We start from the raw sequence: 25,711 nt of genomic DNA on the forward strand, positions 1-25,711 counted from the left end.
TGGGAGGGGCCCTGGTACTGGGAGGACACTGCTGAGGTGAGGGTCATGTCCAGGAGGAACTGCCCAGAACTGGTTTGGCCAGTGTACTTGTCTCCAAGAAGTGTTTGCATTTGTGATCGCAGTGGACTTCCCCTTCCAGTCCACCCAGCTGTTACCAGCATGACTGAGTGAGGGGCCCTAACCTCAGAAGCCCCCTCCCCTGCTGCTTTCCATTCTGCCCTCTGCCAGCCTGCCCTGGACAGGTCCCTGGCTCAGCCAGCCTGGTGTGTCCTCAGGCTTGGGCCTTTCGGTGGCCCTTGTTCCAAGCCTCCTCCTCCAGTCCCACCTTCCACCTTGACAGGCCTCCACATAGCTAAGGAAAGACACCACTCCTCCCTCAGGGAGTCTGCATCAGCCTGCTTCCCAAGAGAAGGCAGCTACCCTCTCCCTGCTCAGGGCCTCCTGCCAACTCGTAAGTCCTCAAAACACATGGTCATCTGTACTGGGACCTGGCTGCTCCCCTTGTTCCATCCCCAGACCTGCCTGCCTACCCTGGGCCCTGGGCGTGGACCTGCCATCCCCCAAAGCACCAGGCACCCCTCTACTTCCCAGACCCAGAGTTTCTCTTCCTTGCAGTTCGCCTAGGCCCTGTTCCTCTTAATCTTGTTCCCCTTCTTCCTTACTTGCTGCCCCTGCTTTGCTCTGTGCTGTCACCCCTGCTCTCCTGATGCAGAAGTCCTCTCCAGCCCTGGCCACCCTCTGCACTTTTCCCTCTGATTCAGCAGCCTTTTCAAGCAGAATCACCCTCCCAGGTTCCCTAAACCCTTTCAACCCCTGACAAGGATTGCAGGGCCTCTGTCCCGGAGCTCTTCCACCTGCTTCCTCTGCCTTTACCCCCACATTCTGTGGGAGCCCATGGCTGGGCCATTCTATCTCCCTGCCATCTCTCCAATTCATCCCTACGAGAACGCCCACCCCCACCCCAGGCCTCTGGTCCAGACTGAGTCTATCCACAGGCCTCAAGCATCCTGCTCCGTCTGCAGGCTTTGCACTGAGTGTGCGAAAGAAGCTGACCACCCAGCTGGGCACCACAGGGCTTCGGAAGTGAGGGGGGCAGTGTAGCAGAGGCGGGCTTGCAGCCTTGACCTGGGTTGTCTGTGGGACACCCTCCCATGACCGATTCAGAGGCGCTGGGGACAAGGGGGACTTTGGTGTGTCGCGCTCTTTTCCCCCAGCTCCCTTCCTGCCCTGGGCCTGGCCGCACAGTGAGTTCGCAGGGGTGGCTTCTCCACAAGGTCTGGGGAGAGAAGGGAAATCAAGGGGACCGAAGATTCCTCGGGTGGGCCCCTGTGGCCCCGCCCTCCCCCGACGCTTGGCTGGCCTCCTCCAAGTTCGCCCCAAGTTTGAGAGCTGCCGCGTGGGGGCGGGGGCCGCGCGGAGGGGCGGGGGCGCGGCCAGAGGGTGGGGTCTGGCGCGCGGGGCGGGCGCTGCCGCCTGGCCGGCCGCGGCTGGCCCGGGATCAGGGAGCCGATGTGGAATTTCCTGCCCGGCCCGGCGCCCCTCCTGCCGCCCCCCGCCCGGCCACGCACTCCGCTTCCGGCCGCTCTTGCTGCGGCCGCACCCGCGTCCGCGCCCGCCCCGCGCCTGCCCCGCGCCTCATGGAGGGCGCAGGGTCCCGGGGGGCTGGGCCGGCGCGGCGCCGGGGAGCCGGGGGGCCGCTGCCGCCGCCGCTGCTGCTGCTGCTGCTGCTGCTCTGGCTGCTGCCCGGCCCCGCGGCGCCCGAGGAGCTGAACCCGCGCGGCCGCAACGTGTGCCGTGCGTCCGGGTAGGAGCCCGGCCTGGCTGGGGGAGGGAGGCCGAGGAGGACGCTCGGGGCCGGGGGAGAGGGGATACCCGGCATGGGGGAGGGTGGCATCCGGGACCTCCCTACGCCCAAAGCGCCGGCCCCTTCAGCCACCCTCGCCGACGCCGGCTCCGCTCCAGGCCAAGACTGGGCGCCGGGCCACGACGGAGCATCCGAGGATACCCCGGGCAAGAAGTCAGCAGAGGGGAGAACGGAGTGCAGTGGGCGCCAGGAGGGGTGACACACGGGGTCCGAGCTTTCAGACCTAGAAAAAGGGAGGCTTGGGCGGGGTTTTGAAGGCCGTAGGAAGAAGTCGGGAAAGGCATTCCAAACAGATGGAATGGTATGTGCAAAGGCCCGCGGCATGAGTGTGACTCCAGTTAAGAGGAAGGGTGAGGGTCGGGGCAGATGGAGCTGTGCTGTAGAGAGGTAGGAGCCGGGAGGTCTTGGGGCAGTCGAGAATCGGAAGGACCGATCTGATGTGTTTCCTAGAAAGAGCGGGCGCGGTTGGGAGAAGGGCGGTGATAGAGGTGGGCACCGAGGAGCCTGTGCTCAGAGTGAACCCGAAGCGGGAATGGAAAGGACAATGACGTGCACCGGTCGGAGGACGTGAAACTCCCGGGTGGGGAAGCCAGTGTGGGACCGGCACGGGACAGGCCCTGCCGGAGGGCGGAGGGCGGAAATCAGAGGGCAGGATGCTAGGACTGGGCACAGGAGTTGGAGGACCTGGTCGGCCAGTCGGAGGCCACGGCGAGGTCAGGACATCTCCGCTCAGGGGCAAGGAGCCGGCGTGTGGGGGTGCCTTGGCGTGTGTGGGGAGGAGCCGCGCGGGCGGGAAGCTGGAGAGGCTGCCCCGGGGCTCCCAGCTGGGTCCCGTCGGGGCGCCCCGGGCCGCAGAGCTCTGGGAGGCCGCGTCCGGGGGCTCGGCCGTCGCCCTAGACAAGGGGCTGCGAGGGGGCCGCGCGGGGTTTCCGAGCTTGGATCCCGAGGCGCAGACCCCTCCCCGCTGCGAGCCCCGCCTCTGGGGCGGGGGCCGGCCAGGCCCGCCATCTGCTTCGCATCGACGCCGACACAGCCTCCCGGGCCTTCCCGGCCCCAGGAATGCAGCGGCGGTGGCGGGCGGGGCCCTGCCTGGAGAGGGGGAGGGCGCGATCGCTGCGGGCCCTGCCTCTCTGCCTCAGCTGTTCTTCCCCTTGGGGTCGGTGCTGGGGATCCGGTGGCAGGCTGGAGCTGTCGGAAGCCTGAGCCCTTCGCTCCCACTCCCCGTAGCCCTGAGACCTCCCCATTCGGCGGCCTTTTCTACTAGCCAAGAGCTCGCGTTTGAGTTTCAAATCCTGTTGCTACCTCTCTCCCGCTGTGTGGCCCTGGGCAATCGCTTCACCTCTCTGGGCCTATGTCATGCAGTGGAGGGGGTGACTTCAGTCATGGGTGGGGCTGCCCACCCCGCGTCTGGGCTCTTTTTCTGTTACTCTCCCAAGGCTCCCACCTGCAGTTCCCTTTCCCCAGAGGTCGGAGGACCAGGGGAGGGGAGCAAACAGCCAGTAAAACCCATGTATCTCCTGTGTGCCAGGCCTGTGGTTGGTGCAGGGATGCAACAAGGGAGACAAACATCCCTGCCCCGGTGGTGGAGGAAACTTACAGCAAATCATCGGCCATCTAGCAAGTGCTAGGAGGTGTTCAGCTGGGGAGTGCTGTTTCCCTTAGGGTGATCTGGGAGACCCACGGCGAGGTAATACGTGGGCAGAGGCCCACGGAAGAGGAGGCAGTGCCTTGTGGTGTCCAAGGGGAGGCTCTGAGTGCAGAGGGCCTGCTGGAAGGACCCTGGGGGCTGGGCAGAGCCTGGGAGGGGGATGGTGGTGGAGAGGCCAGAGTAAGGGTGGCCGGCCACAGTGGGGTCTGCCTACTGCTCTAAGGACTTGAGTTTTTTGAGGGCCATGGAAACTCCCCGGGGGCTTTGTATAGAGGAGGGCTGGCATCTGACAAGGGTTGACTCTCAGGTGGCAGAGGAACTAGGGCCAGGGGGGCAGAAAGTGAGGCCAGTTAGGAGATCAGGAGAAATCAGGGAGAGCCAGGGTGGCTCTTCCAGGGCTGTGGCAGAGCAGGGGAGCAGTGGCCTGTGCCATCCTAGATCCAGTTTGAGTGGTAGAGCCAATGGATGTGATGTGTGCTGTGAGAGCGCGCAGTCAGGGACACCTCTGGGGATTCAGCCTCCCAGCCTGCAAGGACAGGGCTTCCCTGTGGTGGGCGGCAGCTGGGCTGTCAGTGTTGGAAGGAGGGCCCCCTGGAGGGCTCCCAGGCTTGGATTGTCTGCATGTAGATGGGACCAGTGAGCTTCCAGAGAGGAGAGAGCCTGGGGGCGGGGAAGCCAGAGGAGGGGTGTCCAAGGGGGCAGAGGAGAGGCAACTGGTATGGGAGCCTGAAGCCTGTTCAGCGTGGGCTGGCGAGCGAGCTACAGTCTTGGCTGAGCTCTTAGTTTGTGCCACTTGCTTGAGACATCTTGGTTTAATCTTCCTGCCAAGCCCATGGGCTCCATTCTACGGATAAGGAGCCTAAAGCTCAGAGAGGTTAAGTTCTGTGCCCAAGGTCACATAGCAAGTGACAGATGCAGGCACCAAATCCAGCTTACTGGGGCCCTAAAATGGGCTCTTTTTTTTTTAATTTTAATTTAAAAAAATTTTTAAGGTATGTTTTATTGATTTTTCACAGAGAGGAAGGGAGAGGGATAGAGAGTTAGAAACATCGATGAGAGAGAAACATTGATTCAGCCGCCTCCTGCACACCCCCTACTGGGGATGTGCCCACAACCAAGGTACATGCCCTTGACCGGAATCGAACCTGGGACCCTTCAGTCCGCAGGCCGACGCTCTATCCACTGAGCCAAACTGGTCAGGGCCTAAAATGGGCTCTTACCCACAGAATCATGTGGCCAGGCAGAAGGTGGTCTGTGCTCCCAGGACCATTCCAGCAGGCCCTCTGGCAAGGCTGCCTGCAGAGGCTCTCCTCCCAGGGACTTGGGTTCGGAACTGGCAGAAAAGGCAGAGGGTGATGGACCCACTTTTAGACGGGCACCGGGAGCCCTGGGGCAGGCCTGGGGGGTGCAGGTAATGGGGGGCAGGAGAAGCCAGGCCTTAGTGTTCCCTGTGTCAGGTATCCAGTTCAATTTGTGGAAAATAAGCTGAGCCCCATTCCTCCACTTTGAGGTTTTTATGGGTCCTGTTCCCAGGCCCTACGTCTTGGGCCTGAGGGAGAATCAAGTTATTTTGTGGGGTGATGTCCCAAGGCCCCATCCAGGGTGTGCTGATGTCCTAGAACAATGGTTGGCAAACTGCGGCTCCTCGGTTTGCTGCTGTGTTGACTAATGAGTTTGCCCACGACTGCTGTAAGGCATTACCCTTACCCAGAAGTTTTGACTTCAGGTTAAAGACATTAGTACATTATTAAAATGTTTTTTAAATGTTTTTCCCTAAGGCAGTGGTTGGCAAACTCATTAGTCAACAGAGCGGCAAACCGCGGAGCCGCGTGTGGCTCGCAAGCCGCAGTTTGCCTACCACTGTCCTAGAACACCCTGGGGACATGGGGCATCTTCTGAGGGGTGTGATGTGGGGCAGCCTTTCCCTTCCCAACCTGGACCCCTCACCAGGGTCCTTAGGCCCCCTCCCAACCTCTTCCCATCCAGATTCCTATCCTTTGGAGAAGCACACTCCTTTTCTCTAAAATGTGAATGGCTGCTACGTGCCTTTAGGATTTGGATGAAATTCTAGGTTTGATGGGGCTCTATGAACCTGCGTCTGAGCGTCTGTTCCTTCTCAGCCTCCTTTGCCCCCCAAATGTGGGCACACCGCATTTCAGCCCTTGTGCAAGGTCTCCAAACCTTCATGCCCACACACCCCATCAGCCCAGAGTTTTGGACGCTGTACAACCCTGAAATGTGACAGTTCTAAAGTATTTGCCTCCGACTGAGGTGACTTGTACCTTGTAAAGCCAAATAAAATTAAACAAGATTTTAAAAACATGTAAGTAGGTGCTTTAATATCTCCTTCCTACACCTCAACTCGTGCCCTGGAGACCTCCCAGTTTTACCTCCCTTGCTCTTGTGGAGAACCCCCAGGTGTGCCCTGCTCCTCTGGGAGGCACCTCCACTGAGTGGATGCCTCACTCTCTACGCACCTCACCCAGAGGCTGCACATCTGCCTTGGCACTTCACTTCAACTGGTCATGCAGAATGCCACACTTGAGCAGGTCCTGGAGGCCCAGGGACCTCTCCCCAGCCCCTACGTCACTGCTGGCCCTCCTGGGACAGACACCTGGGGTCTCTTTCTTAGGCCTAGGGGCTGGGGGAGGAGGGTTCAGAGAGTTAGGTGGGATGGGGAGACTCTGTAGAGAGACCTGGGAAGTTCTTAGAAGTTAGGTCTATGGGTGATCTGCCCTCTGCACCTCCCGGTGTCATATGCTGGAGGGCTGGAATTTGTGTCTCATTCGCTACTACTCCCAAACCTACACTAGTCCCAGGCCCCAGTACACAGCAAGGCCATGAGAACCACTCCCCCAAGGCAGAGTGGAGGTTGCAGGGAAGCCCCGTCAGGATGGGGATTGGGGCTCAGGCTCCTCTCTCTGCCCGCAGCTCCCAGGAGCCCGTGTGCTGTGCCGGCTGGAAGCAGCAGGGGGACGAGTGTGGGATCGGTGAGTGGGACATCCTGGGGACCTGGGCAGTGGGGGTGGGGTCAGTGGGTGGGGGTACGGAGCAGCGGAGATTTTGTGGGTGCTGGATGCAGGGCAGCTCAGGTCCCCTCTCGTCCGCAGCGGTGTGCGAAGGCAACTCCACGTGTTCGGAGAACGAGGTGTGCGTGCGGCCTGGCGAGTGCCGCTGCCGCCATGGCTACTTCGGTGCCAACTGCGACACCAGTGAGCGCTGGGCAGTGGGGCTGGATTCTAGAGAGATGGGCGTGGTCTGTGAGTGGGGCGGGGTCTGATCCGGGAACCCGATCCAGCGTAAGAGCCGGTTCCCCAAAGCCGGGGTGGGGAGTCCGGGGCGGGGAGTCGGTGGGGACTCTGGCAGGTTCAGGGTGGGCCCCAGGCTCCCTCCAGAGTGCCCGGGCCTGCCACTCTCCGCTCATCCCTGTAGAGTGCCCGCGCCAGTTCTGGGGACCCGACTGCAAGGAGCTGTGTATCTGCCACCCGCATGGGCAGTGCGAGGATGTGACCGGCCAGTGTACGTGTCACGCGCGGCGCTGGGGAGCACGCTGCGAGCATGCGTGCCAGTGCCAGCACGGCGCGTGCCACCCGCGGAGCGGCGCGTGTCGCTGCGAGCCTGGCTGGTGGGGCGCGCAGTGCTCCAGCGCGTGCTACTGCAGTGCCACGTCGCGCTGCGACCCACAGACGGGCGCGTGCCTGTGCCATGCGGGCTGGTGGGGCCGCAGCTGCAACAATCAGTGTGCCTGCAACACGTCACCGTGCGAGCAACAGAGCGGCCGCTGCCAGTGCCGGGAGCGAACGTTCGGCGCGCGCTGCGAACGCTACTGTCAGTGCTTCCGCGGCCGCTGCCACCCAGTGGACGGCACGTGCGCCTGCGAGCCGGGCTTCCGCGGCAAGTACTGCCGGGAGACGTGCCCTGCCGGCTCCTACGGCCTGGGCTGTCGCCGCAGGTGGGCGTGGGCCCCGGCCGGGAGGGGGTGGGTGGAAGGAGGGCAGGCCGCCAAAGGAGGCGGGGGTTAGGTGGTTCAGGGCCCCGCCTAGCCTCCCACCCCTTCCTTCCCTAGATGCGGTCAGTGCAAGGACCAGCAGCCATGCACGGTGACGGACGGCCGCTGTGTGACCTGCGAGCCCGGCTGGAACGGCACCAAATGCGACCAGCCTTGCGCCATTGGCTTCTACGGCGAGGGCTGCAGCCACCGCTGCCCACCATGTCGCGACGGGCACGCCTGCAACCACGTCACTGGCAAGTGCACGCGCTGCAATGCAGGCTGGATCGGCGACCGGTGAGCATCCTGTGCCATAACCGGTCCCAGTCCCACGGCCCCACAGCTCCACCTCCCCTGATGCCCTTTGTGGAGGGCATTGTGGGCTTGGGTTCGCGTGCCCCCATTTCCACTAACCCACCTCCCCACGTTTTGAGGTGCGAGACCAAGTGCAGCAATGGCACTTACGGCGAGGACTGCGCGTTCGTGTGCGTCGACTGCGGCAACGGCCACTGCGACTTCCAATCCGGGCGATGCCTGTGTAGCCCTGGTGTCCATGGGCCCCAGTGAGTGCCGGGACCTAAAGGGGCCGGGGGTGTGAACCCGACACAGGGCTCCAGCCGGACGCCCAGGTGCTTCTGTGTTGGTGGGACCAAGGCTTGACCCTTCAACTTTGGCCCCCTTACCTAAGCTAAGGAATGACACCAGGCTCTTTGGAGCCGGCACTTTGAGCTGGATCCGACGTCCAGTTCAGCCTGTGGTCAGTGGGCTCCTAAGGTGAACCTGAGCTGGTGTAGAGCGAGCAGGGACCCCCACTTACAGCCAAGGGCCTGATCGGGCAGCCCCTTTCCCATCCACACAAGCGTCCGTCTCAGGGATGGGCACTGCGGCCCGGTGGCCACTGGCCGGTCCCCAGGCTCCTTCCCACTGGTGTGCACACACATTCATTTCTAAAACACTGATTGCGGAGTATGTGCCCGGAAGTGGAGGTGGGCATCAGTTCCTAGAGAATAGAGCTCCAGGACAGGGGTTAGCTGGCCGCAGGGCCAGGGCGGGACGCCTCGCGGAGAGTCGCTGTGGCCTTCCCTGAACCTGCGCCTCCATCTTAGCTGTAACCTGACGTGCCCGCCCGGGCTCCACGGTGTGGATTGCGCCCAGGCCTGCAGCTGCCATGAGGACTCGTGCGACCCAGTCACTGGTGCCTGCCGCCTGGGTGAGTTGGTGAGCGGGGCGTCAGGTTGTGAGATGTGCTGGCGGGGGGCGGGGTGGGGAGGTTGCTGGCACCCTCCCTGATCCTAACACCCGACAGAGACCAACCAGCGCAAGGGTGTAATGGGCGCGGGCGCGCTGCTCGCCCTGCTCCTGGGTCTGCTGCTCTCGCTACTCGGCTGTTGCTGCGCCTGCCGTGGCAAGGACCCCGCGCACAGGTGAGGCCCCAAGCGGTCCGGCTCTCCTGGATCAGGACGCACCCTGTCAGTCGCGCTGCGGGACCTTTCCCTACCCACCTGCCTCCGGCCCGGTCCTGGCCCCGCCTCTGGCGCGTGGCCCTGCCCCCTCTTTAGCTCAGGCCCCGCCCTTTCTGTTTCGGCTCCCTCGGCGAACGAACCACTCTCTAGGCCCCGCCCCCAACCCCGCCCCTTCACTCAGGCTCCTCCTCGCCCCGCAGGGAGCTCTCGCTTGGGAGGAAGAAGCCGCCACAACGACTCTGCGGACGCTTCAGCCGCATCAGCATGAAGCTGCCCCGGATCCCGCTCCGCAGGCAGAAGCTACCCAAGGTCGTAGGTAAAGATACCCGCACAGGGTCTCTGGGGGAACATTCTTACGCAAGAGGCTGCTGGGAAGTGGGTGTGAAGGTGTCGGTGTGGGGAAACGCTGGGCCCTGAATGTTGATGTGGGTGGGCCTAGGGGAGGTGCGACCGAAGAGAAGGAAAAGGGATGATAATGTGCGTGAGCCCAGGGAGGAAGAAGGTAGGAGGCCTAGGTGTGCAGGCAGGTGTGGGAGGCTTTGGGCTCCGACTCTGTATGAGTGCTTGCATCTGGGGTGCCATGAGGGTGTGGACATCTGGGTCGGACAGCCCTCCCCCACTCCCCAGTTTGTAGGAGTATAAGTTGGTGTGTTCACCTGGAGTTGGAGCACCTGTGCAAGGGAATTGCTGGCACCAGTTGGCAGGAGGGGGGTCCTGCCTGGATCCCCTGCAGTGCCCTGGGTCCTTTCTGGAACCCTCCACCCTGCCAAAGGGCCCTGGGTGAGGGGTTCTGCTGCTATTATCACTCTGCCTGTTGAATTGCCTGTGCCACCCACAGTCAGGGTAGGGCTGGTGCTCCATCATTTGTGACAGGAGGGCTATGGAGGGCACAGGCTCTGAGGCAGGGCAGGCTCCCTGGCAGCCGTGTCTCCCTCTTTCCCTAGTGGCTCATCACGACCTGGATAACACACTCAACTGCAGCTTCCTGGAGCCACCATCTGGGCTGGAGCAGCCCTCACCATCCTGGTCTTCTCGGGCCTCGTTCTCCTCCTTCGACACCACTGATGAAGGCCCTGTGTACTGCGTGCCCCACGAGGGTGAGCACCACTCTGCTTAAGCCTCACTCCAGCCCAGGGAAATGTTCCCGCTTAAAAGAGCTCTGTGCTCTGGGGTATAGGTGGCATGGAGAGGAATGGTGTGGTGATGCTGTTAACGGGGGACTGGACTCACAGCTGAGGCTGCAGAGCGGGGTTCTGTGCTGCCCTGCGTTGAACTGAGGCGGGGTCTGGGGGGATGGGTGGGCTCTCTTTTCTCTAACCACAGCCCAGGTTCACTTCTGGGGGAGAGACCAGGTAGAGAGAAGGTTCTGCGCCTGAGTAGGAGTTGAAGGAGGGGAGGTCTACAAAATATGGGCACACACCTTTGCCCACAAGCAGCAGGAAGGAGCCTGACTGGCTGAGATTCTGGCTTCTTTCCTACCCTGACCACCCACCTGGGTGACATTGGGCAGGTGACTAACCTGAGCCTTAGAAGCCTTCTCTCTTAAAGGAGACATAATCCCCTTGCAGGTGTTAAAGGGTTACATTTGATGATGGTGGGTGGCCTCCCTTCTGGGGGTGTGGGGGCGGGGGCGGCGTCGAGGCCAGGCTGAGCTTGGATGGAGCTTTAGCTGGGAACGCGCTTTTCACCCCCAGCACTCAGCCACAGCTCGGGGGCTAAGAACTAGATGTGTGGTTAGCGCTTTGGATGCCAGGACGAAGCACCAGCGAGGGCCTAAGAGAAGGCGAAGGTTTGTGCCTGGAGGCTGGATGGCTCAGGCACTTTCTGTTTGCGGTGACCGCCCCGCTTATTCTCTGTCAGAGGCGGCAACCGAGAGCCGAGACCGGGAAGTCCCCACCGCCCCAGCTGAGGCGCAGGCGCCGGCCCCCGCGCCAGTGACCACCCCGGCGCCATCGGAAGAGGCGCCCCTCCCCGCATCCTCTGACAGCGAGCGGTCAGCGTCGAGTGTGGAGGGGCCTGGTGGGGCGCTGTACGCGTGCGTGGCCCGGCGCGAGGCCCGGCCGGCCCGGGCTCGGGGAGAGGCTGGAGGCCTGTCGCTTTCACCATCGCCGGAGCGCAGGAAACCGCCGCCACCCGACCCCGCCACCAAGCCCAAGGTGTCTTGGATTCACGGCAAGCAAGGCGCTGCTGGCGCTGCCCGTGCGCCTTCACCCCCATCCCTGGGCCTCGAGGTGGCGCCCAGCCCCAGCAAGAGGAAACGGACACCCAGTGACACATCGGCGCGGCCCGAAGAGCCCGGCAGCTCCCGGACCCAGGACCCGACGCCACGGCCCCCGGGGCTGGCAGAAGAAGAGCCAGCCCTTGCCGCGCCCTCCCCGCCCCGGGCTCGGGCGCGGGGCCGCGGCCCTGGCCTCTCTGAGCCCACGGACGCTAGTGGTCCCCCGCGCAGCGCGCCCGAGGCCGCTTCCATGCTGGCCGCGGAGCTGCGCGACAAGACTCGCAGCCTGGGCCGCGCCGAGGGGACCCCGGGCACACACAACCCCCGGGAGAAGCCGGCGCCACCGCAGAAGGCCAAGCGCTCGGTGCTGCCGGCCTCGCCGGCCCTCACGCCCCCCGCACCGGAGGCCCCAGGTCCCGAGAAGGCGGCGGCTGGCGCACCCTTGCCCGACACCCCCCGGAAGAAGACCCCCATCCAGAAGCCACCGCGCAAGAAGAGCCGGGAAGCGGCGGGCGAGCTGGGCAGGGCGGGTGCGCCCACCCTGTAGCAAGCGGCGGCGCGGCCGCGCCCGCAGCTTCACCCGGCTTCGCAGCGCTGCTTGCCACCCCGTGCTCCGCGCCCGCTTGGCGTCTCCCTCGGCGGACCGAAGTCCTGGGTCCGGAGCGATCCTGGGTCTCATTGGCTCAGGCCCCAGCGGCGGCTCCCATTGGTCAAGGCCTGACTGGCGCTTAGCTAACGGCTCCCTTTGCATTGGCCGCGTTATGTAGGGCTCAGGCCAGCCGGGGTCTCAAAGGCCAGGACGGGAGGGTTCTGCCCGGAGACCACCTCTTACTGGCCTGGCCTGCCTTCTCATTGGCTGAGGCCAGAAGTACTTCTGCCCGGTCTGCCTCTCATTGCCAGGGCCTGGCGCCTCTGGCTGGAGTCTCCTTTCCTTCCCCGCAGCCCCAGGCCCTTTCCCCTGGCGGGGCATCAGGGTCTCTGGTTGACCTGAGCCTGGGGAGGAGGGCTGGCCTCTGCTCCTCGGGAGGCTCAGCACCCAGGGCTCAATCCTTCCCACCCTCCCCTTTCCTGCGCCCGCCGCCCCAGCCTTCCCAGCCCTGGCCCCTCAGCCGTCAGCTGGTTTTGATGGCCTCCCACCACGCCACCCACTGGTGGGAATCCCAGGGGCACTCCAGTAGTCTGAGGAGACATATTTATAGGCCCCCAGCAGGGCTGCTCCCGCCTCATCCGGGTGCCCCAGGATGGGCTCCTCCCGGCAGGGGCTTGGCCAAAGCTTTCTTAATAAAGTGCCTTTTCCCCCCTCTGAGCTCTGACTGCTTCCTATCTGCGGAGCCTAGGACAAGGATGTCGCCAAGCTGGCACTCACACCCCCAGGACCCCTAACCTAAGCAGAGCCTGGGAGTCCACGGATGGGTCTCCCGGGACCACGTTGGAAGCCAGGTTGTGTCCATCTGCCCATCATTCATTTATCAAGTTAATTTCCCACCCACCTTGGCCCTCCCCATTCTCCCAGATGACCAATGGGTCAGAACAAATCAGGTGGAGTCAGTCCCTTGATGATAAGGAGTGGGTGTGCGGGGCTGCGTCTGACCTGACCTGCGCTTTCCCCTCTGGCCACTGTTGTTACACTTGGGGGCTCCGAGCTGTTTGGTGTGGCTAGGTCAGGTCAGAGGCTGGGGCCAGGGGGCAGTGGGCCACGGGCACAGCCTCCAGCTTGGCCTCATCTGGCACAAACAAGGCAGCCGGGCACTGCACAGAGCCCCGCTGTCCGCCTCAATGGGCTCCTTGTCCTCGGCCGGAAACTCTCACCACCCGCCCCGCCGGTCCGAGGGTGTTGGGGGTAGAGGGAGGAAAGTGGGCCTGGCCCAGAGCCCTGGCTAGCCTCAAAGGCAGTCGCCCCCTCCACCGCCCCGCTTCCACACACACACACACACTCTGGCCTGACCTTCTAGCTTGCCATTTGTCTCCCAGTGTCTTCACTGGCCTCCCAAGGGCCCTTCCACAGCTACAGAGCCTTATTTCTCTGTGGTGCCCACTGTCCTCCATCTCTAGGGCTTCTGTCTCCCTGCCTCTGGCTATTGGACCTCTTTCCCAGCAACTTGGATCAGGAGATTCTGCCAGGATTCTCCAACCACCTCCCACCCCCGCAGCACCACAGGAGTCTGACCAATGCTGGCACCTCAGGGATCTCACCTGGCAACTCTCCGGCCTCTGGCTGGATACCACATTGAGGTCGACTTCAGTGACCCATACAGAGACCCAGTCACCTGAGTGGAAATAGCCTCATGCCACGGGGGCAGGGAAGGGGGGGCGCGAGGGGGGGACGTCTGGCAGGGCTGGCATCAGCACAGTCCCTGTATCTGGCCTGATTAGGCAGCACGCGGGCTCCATATCTCCAGGACATGCTGCTTCCCTCGGGCCAGCTGGGTATCCTCCCAGCTCTGGCCCTGCGGCTGGCTGGCCTCTGATTCATTTGGGCACCAGGCCATGCTGGCTGCTGGGATTGAGAACACAGGTTCAAAGTCTGCCAGGGGGAACAGATGACCAGCTGAACCCGAGGACAGGGCAGTGACTGAGGGGGTGGAGGTGGACAGTGCAGTGGCTCAAGCCACACTCTTGCTGTAACCCCCTCACCCCTAGTTAGCTCCATCTCTCCCTCTCCCCCCGGCCTGGACCGGTAGTGGTCACATCAGCCAGGCGTTTCCTGGGGCCTCTCCTCCCACTGTCCGGGGAGACTTCCAGGTGTTCCAGACCCCAACCTTCAGGCACCCCTCTGTGTGGGTGCCTCCCAGAAGAGGAGGGGTGCTTCCTGAACTTTCGGCTTCCAACCCTTGCCACTTGCCTCCCTGCAGGTCAGATGCTGTGGCCTGGGGGCCAGGCAGGACCTAGGCTGAGAAGCTCCCCCCACACAGGATGACCCAGGTGACCATCTGGGGAAGGAGCTGCTGGGACCCTTCAAAACCCCCCTGTCCGACATGCACTCCCTCCCCACCCCCTCGGGCCTGCAGCAGTGCCAGCTCCCAGGGCAGGCGCCACAAAAGGAACCGCGGCTGCTGGAACCTCCGTTGCCATGGGGACCAGGACCACAGGGCCCACATCTGGTAGCGATTGAGGAGGAAAAATTATGAGTCGTGGAAAACGCAAATATTTTTTGTAGCACAGAGCACAAAGGAGCGGGAGGAATGTGGGACTGGAGAAGGCCTGAGCCCAGCCGGGTTCCAAACAGGAACGCAGACACACACACAGACGGAGTTACACACACACACACACACACACACACACACACACACAATGCCAGACTCACAGAAATGCTCAGACACACGCAACACAAAACACACCACCAGACCCACAAAAACACTGAGACTGACACACTCACTGCAACATACACCCACACATACAACCAGCCTCAAAGAAACACTCCCTCTCCAACACAAACACACAATCTACCACATCGTGCAACTCTGTACTCTGCACACACCCCCCCAATGAATCAAGCACTGGGAGAGACATGAACTGCAACAAGCACACACGTACAACCTGCCCACAGGTACACAAGGAGGCATCATCACCCCGCAAGACACACACACAGTCCAGATGATGCGCAGAACAGAAGAGAAGACTGCACAATACACTCTATGTTTTGCAGATACAGGAACACCAGGAGAGATGCTTGCTGCAGTGCACACACACACAGCCCAGACTCACAGAAGCACCGAGAGGCACTAACTTTGTAATCACATACACCCTCCACCAGAGACACCCGGTGGACATGCGGAGACACCTACACACGTGCCACAAGACAAACAGAAACTCCGTGCAACACATATACACACCACCAGATCCACAGAACCATGAGACACATACCTTATAAACACACACATCACCTGACACAGAGATACATAGAGACAGCCCACACCAAGAAACGGACACAGCCCACAACCAACGGAAACACAGAAACAGCCAGCCAGCCTGCAACAGCCACACAGCCCACCAGACCCACTACATGCTGAGACAGGCCCTCACTCTGAGACACACACGCACGCACGCGGGTAGAAACAAAGAGATGAGTTCTGCACGTGCACAGCATGCCTCCAGACACACACAGTGGAAACACACAATCCGCCAAGCACCCAGAAACTGACGAACTGAGATTTCCCTGAGCCCCACGCATCTATTGGGGCACAGGAAAAGCAGCGATGGTTGGAAGATGCCCCCATTCTTCTGTGCTCTGAGAAATGGCTGGGCCTAAAGGACCACTTTGCCCTCCCTCTTCCTTATGCTCCTTGTTTACCTGCCTCTGGAGAAACCCAAGCCCTTCCTTTCCTGCAGATGTTCCTCATTAATGAGTGTTCTTCCTGTTGCCATAGCCTGAATAACATCATCTCCCCGAGTGTCTGCTGCGTTCCCCCCACAGTTCTGGGGCCCTGACTTGGTATGGATTGAAGCTTGCCTCTGGGTCCCCATTCATTCCCTCCAGGGAGTGGGCCTCTTGGAGGCCTCGTGTGCCACTCCTGACTGGCAAGCCTGGACCTCCCCTCCCCCGGGCAGTCCCACTCTGGTCCTGTGCTCTGGGCTCTTGTTCATCGTTACACAGTTAGAAGTGGATTTTTTTTTTAATATATTTTATTGATATTTTACAGAGAGGAAGGGAGAGGGATAGAGAGCTGGAAACATCGATGAGAGAGAAACATCGATCAGCCGCCTCCTGCACACCCCCCACTGGGGATATGCCCGCAACCAAGGTACATGCCCCTGACCGGAATCGAACCCGGAACCCTTCAGTCCGCAAGCCAATGCTCTATCCACTGAGCCAAACCGGTTTTGGCATAAGTGGATTTTTTTTTAATAGTTCTTTTTTTTTTAATATATTTTATTAATTTTTTACAGAGAGAAAGGGAGAGGGATAGAGATTTAGAAACATCGATCAGCTGCCTCCTGCACACTCCCTACTGGGTATGTGCCCGCAACCAAGGTACATGCCCTTAACCAGAATCGAACCTGGGACCCTTGAGTCCACAGGCCAATGCTCTATCCACTGAGCCAAACTGGTTAGGGCTAGAAGTGGATTTTCGTTCTTTTTTGAGGACATGTTGATTTCTGGTACCAGAGTCTTTCAATTTCATGACCTGACCACTTGGTCTTTCCTCTGTTAGTCTTATCTGTTTGTGTGTTTGTCTGTTTTGAGCTTGAATCAATTAAGAGTTTATACCCACTGGGAAGACGAGTTGGAGATGTGGCCAGTGGATGGAAAGAGTTGTGCTGCCACAAAAGTTTCCTTGAGGTCTAGCAGAGAGGCTGTAATATGAACGGGTAAGTGAGTGGGTGCCTTTGATGTGTCCAGTAATCGGTCCACTTTGGTGACGCTCACCCAGATGCTTGGCAATGCCTCCTTCGAGGACAGTAGTACGTGGGTGGGGTTAGGAGAGCAGAGGTCTGGGAAGCAGAGTGCGAGACTTGAAAGACAGGTGAGGTTGGGGCCCACGAGGAGGAAGAGGAGGGTAAGTGGGAGAGGAAGGGGAAGTCTAGGTGGAGGTGCCATCTGATGGGGTACAGTGGGGCATGAATCAGGGATGATTGCACCTGGGATCATCAACAGGGACAGTCCATCTTCTAGTGAGGTCCAGTTGCAGGGCTGAGGTTTAGTCAAGAAGTTGGTTAGTGCCTGGCCAATGTGGTCCAGTGGTTGAATGTCGACCCATGCACCAACAGGTCACTGATTCAATTCCCGGTCAGGGCACGTGCCCAGGTTGTGGACTCAATCCCCAGTAGGTGGTGTGCGTGGGGCTGCTCTTTGCTATTTGTATTGGGCTTGGAGTTGCCCAGGTGAGGCCCAGCTGTGAAGCAAGGCTGGTGCTAGTGCCGGTTGTGGGCCTTTTATTGATGGGTTTGGGGCATGCTGTCACCAGCTGCAGCTTGTTTGAGAGATTTTAGCAAAGTCTGAAGCCTGAGCCAGGAGAGGCCATTCATATGGAAAAGCTGCTGCAAACAGCTTGGGTGGGGCTGCAAATTGGATGGGGCAGGATTCAGGGAATCCCCAGGGTGGAGCAAACAGTGTGCCCCAGGCTGGTTGAGACTCAGATATGGCTGCTAATCAGTCCTGGGACAGGAGAGGTCCCAGCACAGAAACAATGACCCCTGCAGCACCCCCATCTGGGAGAAAGTCGCCCCCTCCCCGGGTTCCTGAGCCTAACCTTGAAGAGCTAAGTATAGCCCCAAAAAGCCGAGCTAACCCCACAGAACCAAGCTAACCTCAAAGAGCTGAGCCTAGCCCTCAGAGCTGAAGCTAGTCCCCAAGGGATGACCCCAGTTCCTAAGAGCCATGCCGAGCCCCAAAGAGCTGAGCCTAGCCAAGCTTAGCTCCACAGAGCTGAGTCTAACCCTGAACCGCTGAGCCCAGCCCAGAAGGTCAGAGCCTAGCGCCCTAGCCCCTAAGTGCCTAGCGTAGCTCCAAGGAATGCAGTTGGGGCCTGAAGAGGTAAAGCTAGTCCCCAACGGGTGACCCTGGCCCCGAAGAGCCCTCGCTAGCTCGGAAGAGTTGAGCCCAGACCCAAAGGGCAGAGCCAAGACCCTCAGAGGCGAACCTCGTCCCTATGGGCCGAGCCCAGTCCTGAAGGGTGGCCCCTAGGTGCCCAGAGCCGGTGCTCGGTTAAGGGATGTTTTCCTTCATTTGATTACTTATAGGAGTAGAGAGGTAGGCTCTGCTCTTCTGGGCTAGGCCCAGCTCTGAAGAGCCCAGAAAATCCAGTTCCTCCCGTATGTGTCTGGGTCCCCCAGATGGCAGACAATCCCGTTCCTCCCCTTATGTTTGTCTGGGTCCCCCAGGGCCACCCAGTGCTGGAGCGCGGAAGAAGCGGGACGGTGTAAGTTTATGCTCGGGCCCTTTAAGAGGAACACTGGGATTCCAACAGCCCCCCGTGTCCCTTAGTCACATCCCTGCTGGTTTTTACGGCCCGAAGTTACAGGGATTTCTCTTCCCAGCTCTGGAGCCCTGGCCTGGGGAGCTGGTGTGGGCCTGAGACCCCTTGCTCCTCACGGGCTCCGCAGGGACAGGGATGATCTCCCTCCTGATTTAAAAAAAAAAAAAAAAACCGCCACAGCCCTAGCCGGTTTGGCTCAGTGGATGGAGTGTCGGCCTGCGGGCTGAAGGGTCCCAGGTTCGATTCCGACCAGGGGCACATGCCTGGGTTGTGGGCTTGATCCCCAGTGGGGGGCATGCAGGAGGCGGCCAATCAGTGATTCTCTCTCATCATTGATGTTTCTGTCTCTCTATTCCTCTCCCTTCCTCTCTGAAATCAATAAAAACATATTAAAAAACGCCACATACAGGTGCCAGCCCAGCCCATTCGGCGCCTCCGCCCTTCCTATCAGTCTCAATGTGCTTTCTTTTTTACTTCTCTAGTTGTAGGACTTCCATTCAGCCAACTTTCAGGCAGTTCTGAATGAGGGTTCTGTATTTTCGTTGTAATTTTGATGTGGTTGTGGGAGGCATTTACCTACGCCACCATCTTGGCTCTCCGATAGCTTATTTCTTTTTAGCACTGAATACTGTCCCATTGTCTTGATGTACCGGTTTACTATCCATTCACCTACTGAAGGACATCGTGGTTGCCTCCCGTGGTTTTTTATTAATGGTCTGATATGCATTTTGAGAGGAGAGGTGCAAGCACAGGTCAAGAGACCTTACAGTGGACATTCTGGATACATGTGCTGCCTTCTGGGGGATGGACTCCCGGAGTGGATTTAGAACAGCCAATAGGACTGCCTCCCAACACTTTGCCCACCAGGTGGAAATGGAACAATGGTGCCATCTAGCGGTTGGCTGTGGCAGGTCGTGAAGAGCCCAAATAAGCCTGGGTGACAGGACAGCTGTGATACAGGGCTCCTGCTGTCAGATGGGGCCCCCCAGTGGGATGCGGTGTCCAAGGCCCATATTATTCCCCAAAGCAGGCTACCCAGGTGAGAAAACCCAGAAGGCCGAGGGGTAGCATCTGCCTAATGTGGGTGCTATTATCATCTGAGACACCGGGTGGACCCTGGTCAACAAGGTGTAGTGTGGACCAGATGCTATGTGAGCATCTCACTGAGGCACAGAGCCTTGTACCTCACCATCGCCCATCCCCTCTCCATGCTCTGTGCAAAAGTGGCTGCTGCATCTCCCCAGGAATGTGCTACCTGTGGGCAGTCAGGTAATGAGTGTCGTGCCCCTTCCAAAGTGTATGTGGTCGGCCACAGGACGGAAGGAAACTCGGCCACAGGCTACATCACTGAGCCTAGAGGCCCACACCTAAGCTGGGAGCAGGGATCACCTTTAGCAGAATCGCTGAATTTTGGTTTGTTTTGCAGTGATTCCCATCATCAGGCCCTTTAGGAAGGCCCCAAGGTAAAACACTTAGGTCAAAGTTGTTGTGTGTTTTTTTTTAATATAATTTATTTTTTTAGAGTAGTGTTAGGTTCACAGCAAAGTTGAGCAACAAGTAGAGATTCCTATAGCCTCCCCGACTGTACCTACAGAGTGAGACATTTGTTACAACTGATGAATCTACAGTGACACATCATTATCACTAAAGCACAGAGTTAACATTAGGGCTCACTTTTTTTAAAAAATATATTTTTTATTGATTTCAGAGAGGAAGGGAGAGGGAGAGGGAGATAAAAACATCCATGATGAGAGAGAATCATTGATTGGCTGCCTCCTCACGCCCCCTTTTGGGGATCGAGCCCACAACCCGGGCATGTGCCCTTGACCAGAATCGAACCCAGGACCCTTCAGTCCATAGGCTGACTTTCTATCACTGACCCAAACTGGCCAGGGCAGGGCTCACTTTTGGTGGTGTCCATTATATAGGTTTGGACAAATGTATAATGACAAGTCCACCCTTACGGTATAGCATCATACTATAGTGACCCCATATTTTACCTGCCCTGAAAACCCTCTGTGCTTTACCTACTGGTCCCTTCCTCACCGCTAACCCGGCAACCACTGATCTTTTTACTTTCTTCATAGTTTTGCTTCATGCATTTAAGTTTCCTCCATGTCTGTCCCTGGCCTGATAGACCATTTCTTTTTCTTTTTCTTTTTTTAAATATATTTTATTAATTTTTTACAGAGAGGAAAGGAGAGGGATAGAGAGTTAGAAACACTGATTCAACTGCCTCCTGCACACTCCCTACTGGGGATGTACCCGCAACCAAGGTACATGCCCTTGACCGGAATCGAACCTGGGACCCTTCAGTCCACAGGCCGACGCTCTATCCACTGAGCCAAATCGGTTAGGGCGCCCATTTCTTTTTAGTGCTAAATACGATTGCAGGTCTGGGTAGCGGTGGTCACAGCTCTATCGCAATTCATGTTTCTGGCGAGAGGGCAGCGATGTCTTTCTACCGTAGATTCTTTTCACTTCGATACCCACTCGCGGTTCTCTCCAGGACACGCCTAGTGAAGGTTGGAGGAGTCGCGGGTTTATCTAAAAGTTGGTCTGAAGCCCTAGCTGGTTTGGCTCAGTGGATAGAGCGTCAGCCTGCGGACTGAAGGGTCCCGGGTTCAATTCCGGTCCAGGGCACATGCCCAGGTTGCGGGCTCCATCCCCAGCATGGAGCATGCAGGAGGCAGCTGATCAATGATTCTCTCTCATCATTGGTGTTTCTATCTCTCTCTAACTCTCCCTTCCTCTCTGAAGTCAATAAAAATATATTTTTTAAAAAAGGTTGGTCAGAAGATAACAGGACCTGGCAGTGATAAATACCCTGGAAGTGTTACTGAGGGAAGTTTTAACACTATCCTGCTGAACTCTCCAGGGGGAACCACCTCTCATTTCACTACACAGCTTTCAGCTGTTCCTCTCCAGATAACACATCCGTGGGCATTTGGAAATTACTAAAAAGCCAAAAGAATACAACAATCTTTGTATTCCCTCCACCAAAAGTTTTTTTTTTTTCTTTTTTGAAAGGAAAGTCCCTTGGTTATAACACCTGGGACACATCACTTTTATTTATTTTTTATTATTTTAAATATATTTTTGTTGATTTCAGACAGGAAGGGAGAGGGAGAGAGATAGAAACATCCATGATGAGAGAGAATTATCGATCGGCTGCCTCCTGCACGCCCCCTATTGAGGATCGAGCCCACAACCCGGGCATGTGCCCCTGACCAGAATCGAACCTGGGACCCTTCAGTGTGCTTGCCAATGTTCTATCCACTGAGCCAAACTGGCTAGGACACCAAAAGATTTTTGTTTTTTTTGTTTAAAGATTCTATGATCTCTTAATGGAAGGCAGCTGTAACAAAGCAGTCGCTAGCCCAGCCCTAGAGTGAGCTCCATTTTGTGGAAACATGAAGGAAGGTGTCTCAGTTTTTAAAGACCTGGGTTTGCTATCTGCTGAAAGGTATGTTTCTGGTCCCAGCATCAAGATTTACAGTAATCAGGGTACTCAGTCTTTTCTGAAAATAAATGTGTAGTCTTGTATAAAAATAAATAAATACTACTGCATTGTCTGGAGGTGCCACAGTTTATTTATCCATTCCCCTACTGACAGGCATCTGGGTAGCTTCCAAGTTTTTGCAATTAAGAATAAAGCTGCTGCTGAAACCGGTTTGGCTCAGTGGATAGAGCGTCGGCCTGTGGACTCAAGGGTCCCGGGTTCGATTCCGGTCAAGGGCATGTACCTTGTTTGTGGTCACATCTCCAGTGGGGGGTGTGCAGGAGGCAGCTGATCGATGTTTCTCTCTCATCGATGTTTCTAGCTCTCTCCCTCTCCCTTCCTCTCTGTAAAAAACCAATAAAATATATTAAAAAAAAAATTCACAGTGTCCCAATCAGGGGTGAACTGAAATAAAGTCAGATTTGTGGGCGGGCGGGCGGGCGGGGGGGGGGGGGGGCGTTGTGTGTGTTTTTTTGTTTGTTTTTGCTGCAAAAAGCTGTATTGTTTCCATTCGGTCCAATGCATGGGAGAGGGCTCCAGGGTGGTTAAAAGAATGGCTGGGGGTTTTCAGGGAGAGGCTCAGGCAAAAGGCAGACCCCAGGGGGATGCAGAGGGGCCCCTCAAAGGCCTCTGGGCTCCACAGGCTCCTGGTCGTGCTTGGGGGTGAGCCTTTCCGGGACGCCCAGCCCAGCCTGGGGGCCGGCCGCCTGCGGAGGGGAGTCAGGTGTTGCCCATCTTCTTGAGGAGTTTCACCTGCTCACCCAGGAAGTCCTTCTCCAGGAAGTCACAGAGCTGAGGGTTGCGCGGGCAGAACCAGGGCCTGCAGCTCCACAAGGGCCTGGTCCAGGTTCCCCTCCACGGCTTCCATGGCGTCCTGAGTTTGGCCCACTCCTCCTGGGAAGGCCTCCGCACGTCCTGGAAGAGAATGTGGCCACCTGGCTGGTTTTGCAAATTTAAGAGACGCTCAGTGCCCTCCCGCTTCTTCTCCGCCGTCTCTCGGAAGAAGTGACCGGCGCCCTCGAGAGCCACATCGTCGCGGTGGAAATAGAAGCCCAGAGAGAGGTAGGTGTGGGGACGCAGAGGCAGGTTGGCCAGGCGGCTGACCGCAGCCTCCACCTCGGTGGAGTAATTCTGACAAATCTGGGAGCTCATGGCTGCTGGGCAATAGGAGTTAAGGTGGATAAAAACCCGGTGTGTTGGCTGGTCTAGAAGGTGGTTCTGAAGGTGGTGACTGGATGAGACGCTGGGGGTGGTCAGAGGCTGGAGGCTGGAAGAAGGGGTGTCCCTGGGTCTGTTCCGTCCAAACACTTGAAGCAGGAGACAGACCGGGGACCGCCGAGGGCACTGCCAGATTTTGGTTTTGATGTTTGACCGCTAACAATGGTCAAGTCCTACTTGCCTTCTGCCCCACAGGGCACTCCCCTGGCGCCTGTGGAACTTCAAACCTGGGGCCCCAGCCCTCACTTGAGAACTTGCCCTAATTCCACCCCAGGCTGGTCTGAAGGCCTGACGCACACTTGGCAGGAGCCGCTTGTGCCCACCTGCTCTCCACTGAGTCCGCTGTGGGATTAATAAGCTTCTTTCAAATATTCCTGTTGTGTGGAATGTCATCAGCCGCGATGGCTGAGTATTTTTTAAAAATATATTTTATTGATTTTTTTAACAGAGAGGAAGGGAGAGGGATAGAGAGTTAGAAACATCGATCAGCTGCCTCCTGCACAACCCCACTGGAGATGTGCCCGCAACCGAGGTATATGCCCTTGACCAGAATCGAACCTGGGACCCTTCAGTCCGCAGGCCAACGCTCTATCCACTGAGCCAAACCAGTTAGGGCCTGAGCTATTAATTGGGAGTGAGTCCATCGCATTTTCATGGAGTGACCACAGAATAACTGCTGAGCACTTGGCATGATCCAGGCTGAGACTGCCAACTTCTGAGATCTTTTTTTAAAAATATATTTTTATTGATTTCCCAGAGGAAGGGGGAGGGAGAGAGCGACAGAGACATTAATGATGAGAAAGAATCATTGATAGGCGGCCTCCTACATGCCCTCTACTGCGGATCGAGCCCACACCTGGGCGTGTTTCGTGGTTCATAGGTTGATGCTCAACCACTGACCACACCAGCCAGGCCTGAGGTCTTTCTTCTCTTGCTCTTGGTCTCAGAGTATGAACCTTGGCTTGTGGTTCCCCACTTCCTGGATGAGCTTCTCTGTTACGCTGAGCTGTGTTCCACTCGCTGGTCCCTCCTGAGCCTGTTATGTATTTACTAGAGGCCCGATGCATGAAATTCGTGCAAGCGTAGGCCTTCCTTTCCCTGACTGCCGGCACCGGCTTTCCTCTGGCACCTGGGACCCAGGCTTCCCTCACAGCCCTGGCTTCGTCCGGAAGGTCATCCAGAAGAACGTCTGGTCTAATTAGCATATTATGCTTTTATTATTATAGATGACCTGAGTCACTCTGGGGGAAGAGTATAAGATTGGGGCCCCCTTATCAGCATAAGGGGTCAGGGAAAGTCTCTGACTCTGTGTTGGTTGTGTGTCTCAACCGGGAGTGATCCCCATTCTGTAGGGCACTCAGGAAAACTGGTACCCTGTGCAACACGGGACCCCTGGGTGGTGACTGTGTAGTGTGAAGACCACCAGTAACTAGGTGACATGCTGGTCCATACTCTTTTTTTAAAAATATATTTTATTGATTTTTTACAGAGAGGAAGGGAGAGGGATAGAGAGTTAGGAACATTGATAAGAGGGAAACATCGATCAGCTGCCTCCTGCACACCCCCGACTGGGGATGTGCCCGCAACCAAGGTACATGCCCTTGAATCGAACCTGGGACCCTTCAGTCTGCAGGCTGACGCTCTATCCACTGAGCCAAACGGGCCAGGGCTCTGGTCCATACTCTTAAGAACAGATGGCTCATTGGGACCCTCCTAGGCCTAAATGCCTTTGCAGCTGCTGCCCCCGCCCACACCTCTGCTATTTCCGGGTTCTAATTCTCAGCATAAGTGAAAATGTGCAAGGTGTCCGGGGGCACCAATACTTAGGAAAATGGCCCCAAATGTTTCCCACTGGGCCCTCCTAGAGGGCAGAGGGTACATGGGCAGGAAATGACTCAGCCGGCCTGGGTTGCTCAAACCCACACATTCCCAAGACAGGCCTGTTTTCAAGTTACCTCTGAGCCTCTGGACTCTTCTACAGGGTTTGTGTGCCTGAGGCCTTTGCAGATTGGATCTGTATCCTTTCATGGCAACAAACTGTAGCTGTTTCCCAGTCCTGTGAGTCTGAGTGAATCATCAAGCCTGAGGTGGTTTGGGGACCCTGATACACTATAAGCTGATGGGATCAGGTGACTATGGGTCCCCTTCGGTGCTGCTGCAGATAAACATGCTAAAGGGAGTCTCTGCTGCCAGCCTCAGTCCAGGGCCCGTAAAGCCATCTATCTATAATAATAAAAGCATAATATGCTAATTAGACCAAACGTCCTTCCAGACGACCTTCCGGACGAAGCTGGGCTATGAGGGAAGCCTGGGTCCTAGGTGCCAGAGGGAAGCCAGAGCCAGCAGCTGGGGGAAGGAAGGCCTACTCTTGCAGGAATTTCATGCATCAGGCCTCTAGTCTATATAATAAGAGCCTAAGCAACTATTACGGCTATGACGCGCACGAACCACCAGGGGGCAGATGCTCAATGCAAGAGCTGTCCCCTAGTGGTCAGTGCGCTCCCACGCTCCCACAGTGGGAGTGCTGCTCAGCCAGAAGCTGGGCTCACAGCTGGTGAGCGCAGCGGCGGTGGTGGAAGCCTCTCCAGCCTCTGTGGCAGCGCTAAGGAGCAGCGAGCCAAGTGGTAAGGAGCAGTGAGCAGGCAGGCAGTAAGGAGTGAGGGGTCCTGGACTGCGAGAGGGATGTCCGACTGCCAGCTTAGGCCCGCTCCCTGCAGGCAGACATCCCCCAAGGGCTCCCAGACTGCGAGAGGGCGCAGACCGGGCTGAGGGATTTCCCCCGCCCCCCGGGGCACAAATTTTGTGCACCAGACTTCTGGTGAGGTAATAATCCCCATGAGGTGTGTGTGGCCTAATCCGATGGTATTGACTGGACTCCCTGCAGGAAGACGCG

General features: G+C 58.0%; 2 protein-coding genes across 2 annotated transcripts; one reads left to right on the forward strand and one right to left on the reverse strand.

The window, feature by feature from the left end:
- The first annotated feature begins 1,622 nt into the window (after positions 1-1,622).
- Positions 1,623-12,480, forward strand: SCARF2 (scavenger receptor class F member 2). Its single transcript, XM_080650520.1, has 11 exons — positions 1,623-1,804; positions 6,444-6,502; positions 6,623-6,724; positions 6,945-7,464; positions 7,579-7,797; positions 7,935-8,063; positions 8,607-8,710; positions 8,807-8,924; positions 9,164-9,279; positions 9,908-10,060; positions 10,824-12,480. Exons 1-11 carry the CDS (start codon positions 1,638-1,640, stop codon positions 11,726-11,728), a joined length of 2,592 nt encoding a protein of 863 aa, XP_080506646.1. The 5' UTR covers positions 1,623-1,637; the 3' UTR covers positions 11,729-12,480.
- A 9,840-nt stretch (positions 12,481-22,320) lies between these two features.
- Positions 22,321-22,752, reverse strand: LOC308238208 (ferritin light chain-like; the record flags this gene model as incomplete). The annotated part of the gene is made up of 1 exon (XM_080649882.1): positions 22,321-22,752. The coding sequence occupies one exon, from the start codon at positions 22,750-22,752 to the stop codon at positions 22,321-22,323; it is 432 nt and encodes a 143-aa protein (XP_080506008.1).
- Between the last annotated feature and the right edge of the window lie 2,959 nt (positions 22,753-25,711).

This window comes from Plecotus auritus (genome assembly GCF_963455305.1).
Source record: "Plecotus auritus genome assembly, chromosome: 13".
In the NCBI taxonomy this organism is placed as follows: Eukaryota; Metazoa; Chordata; class Mammalia; order Chiroptera; family Vespertilionidae; genus Plecotus; species Plecotus auritus.

Excerpts from the sequence above, each read along its gene's own strand:
- SCARF2 (XM_080650520.1), top strand. The coding sequence starts at position 1,638 with ATGGAGGGCGCAGGGTCCCGGGGGGCTGGGCCGGCGCGGCGCCGGGGA. Across the intron at positions 1,805-6,443 it reads AACGTGTGCCGTGCGTCCGG|CTCCCAGGAGCCCGTGTGCT; the intron begins GTAGGAGCCCGG and ends CTCTGCCCGCAG. Across the intron at positions 6,503-6,622 it reads GGGGGACGAGTGTGGGATCG|CGGTGTGCGAAGGCAACTCC; the intron begins GTGAGTGGGACA and ends TCTCGTCCGCAG.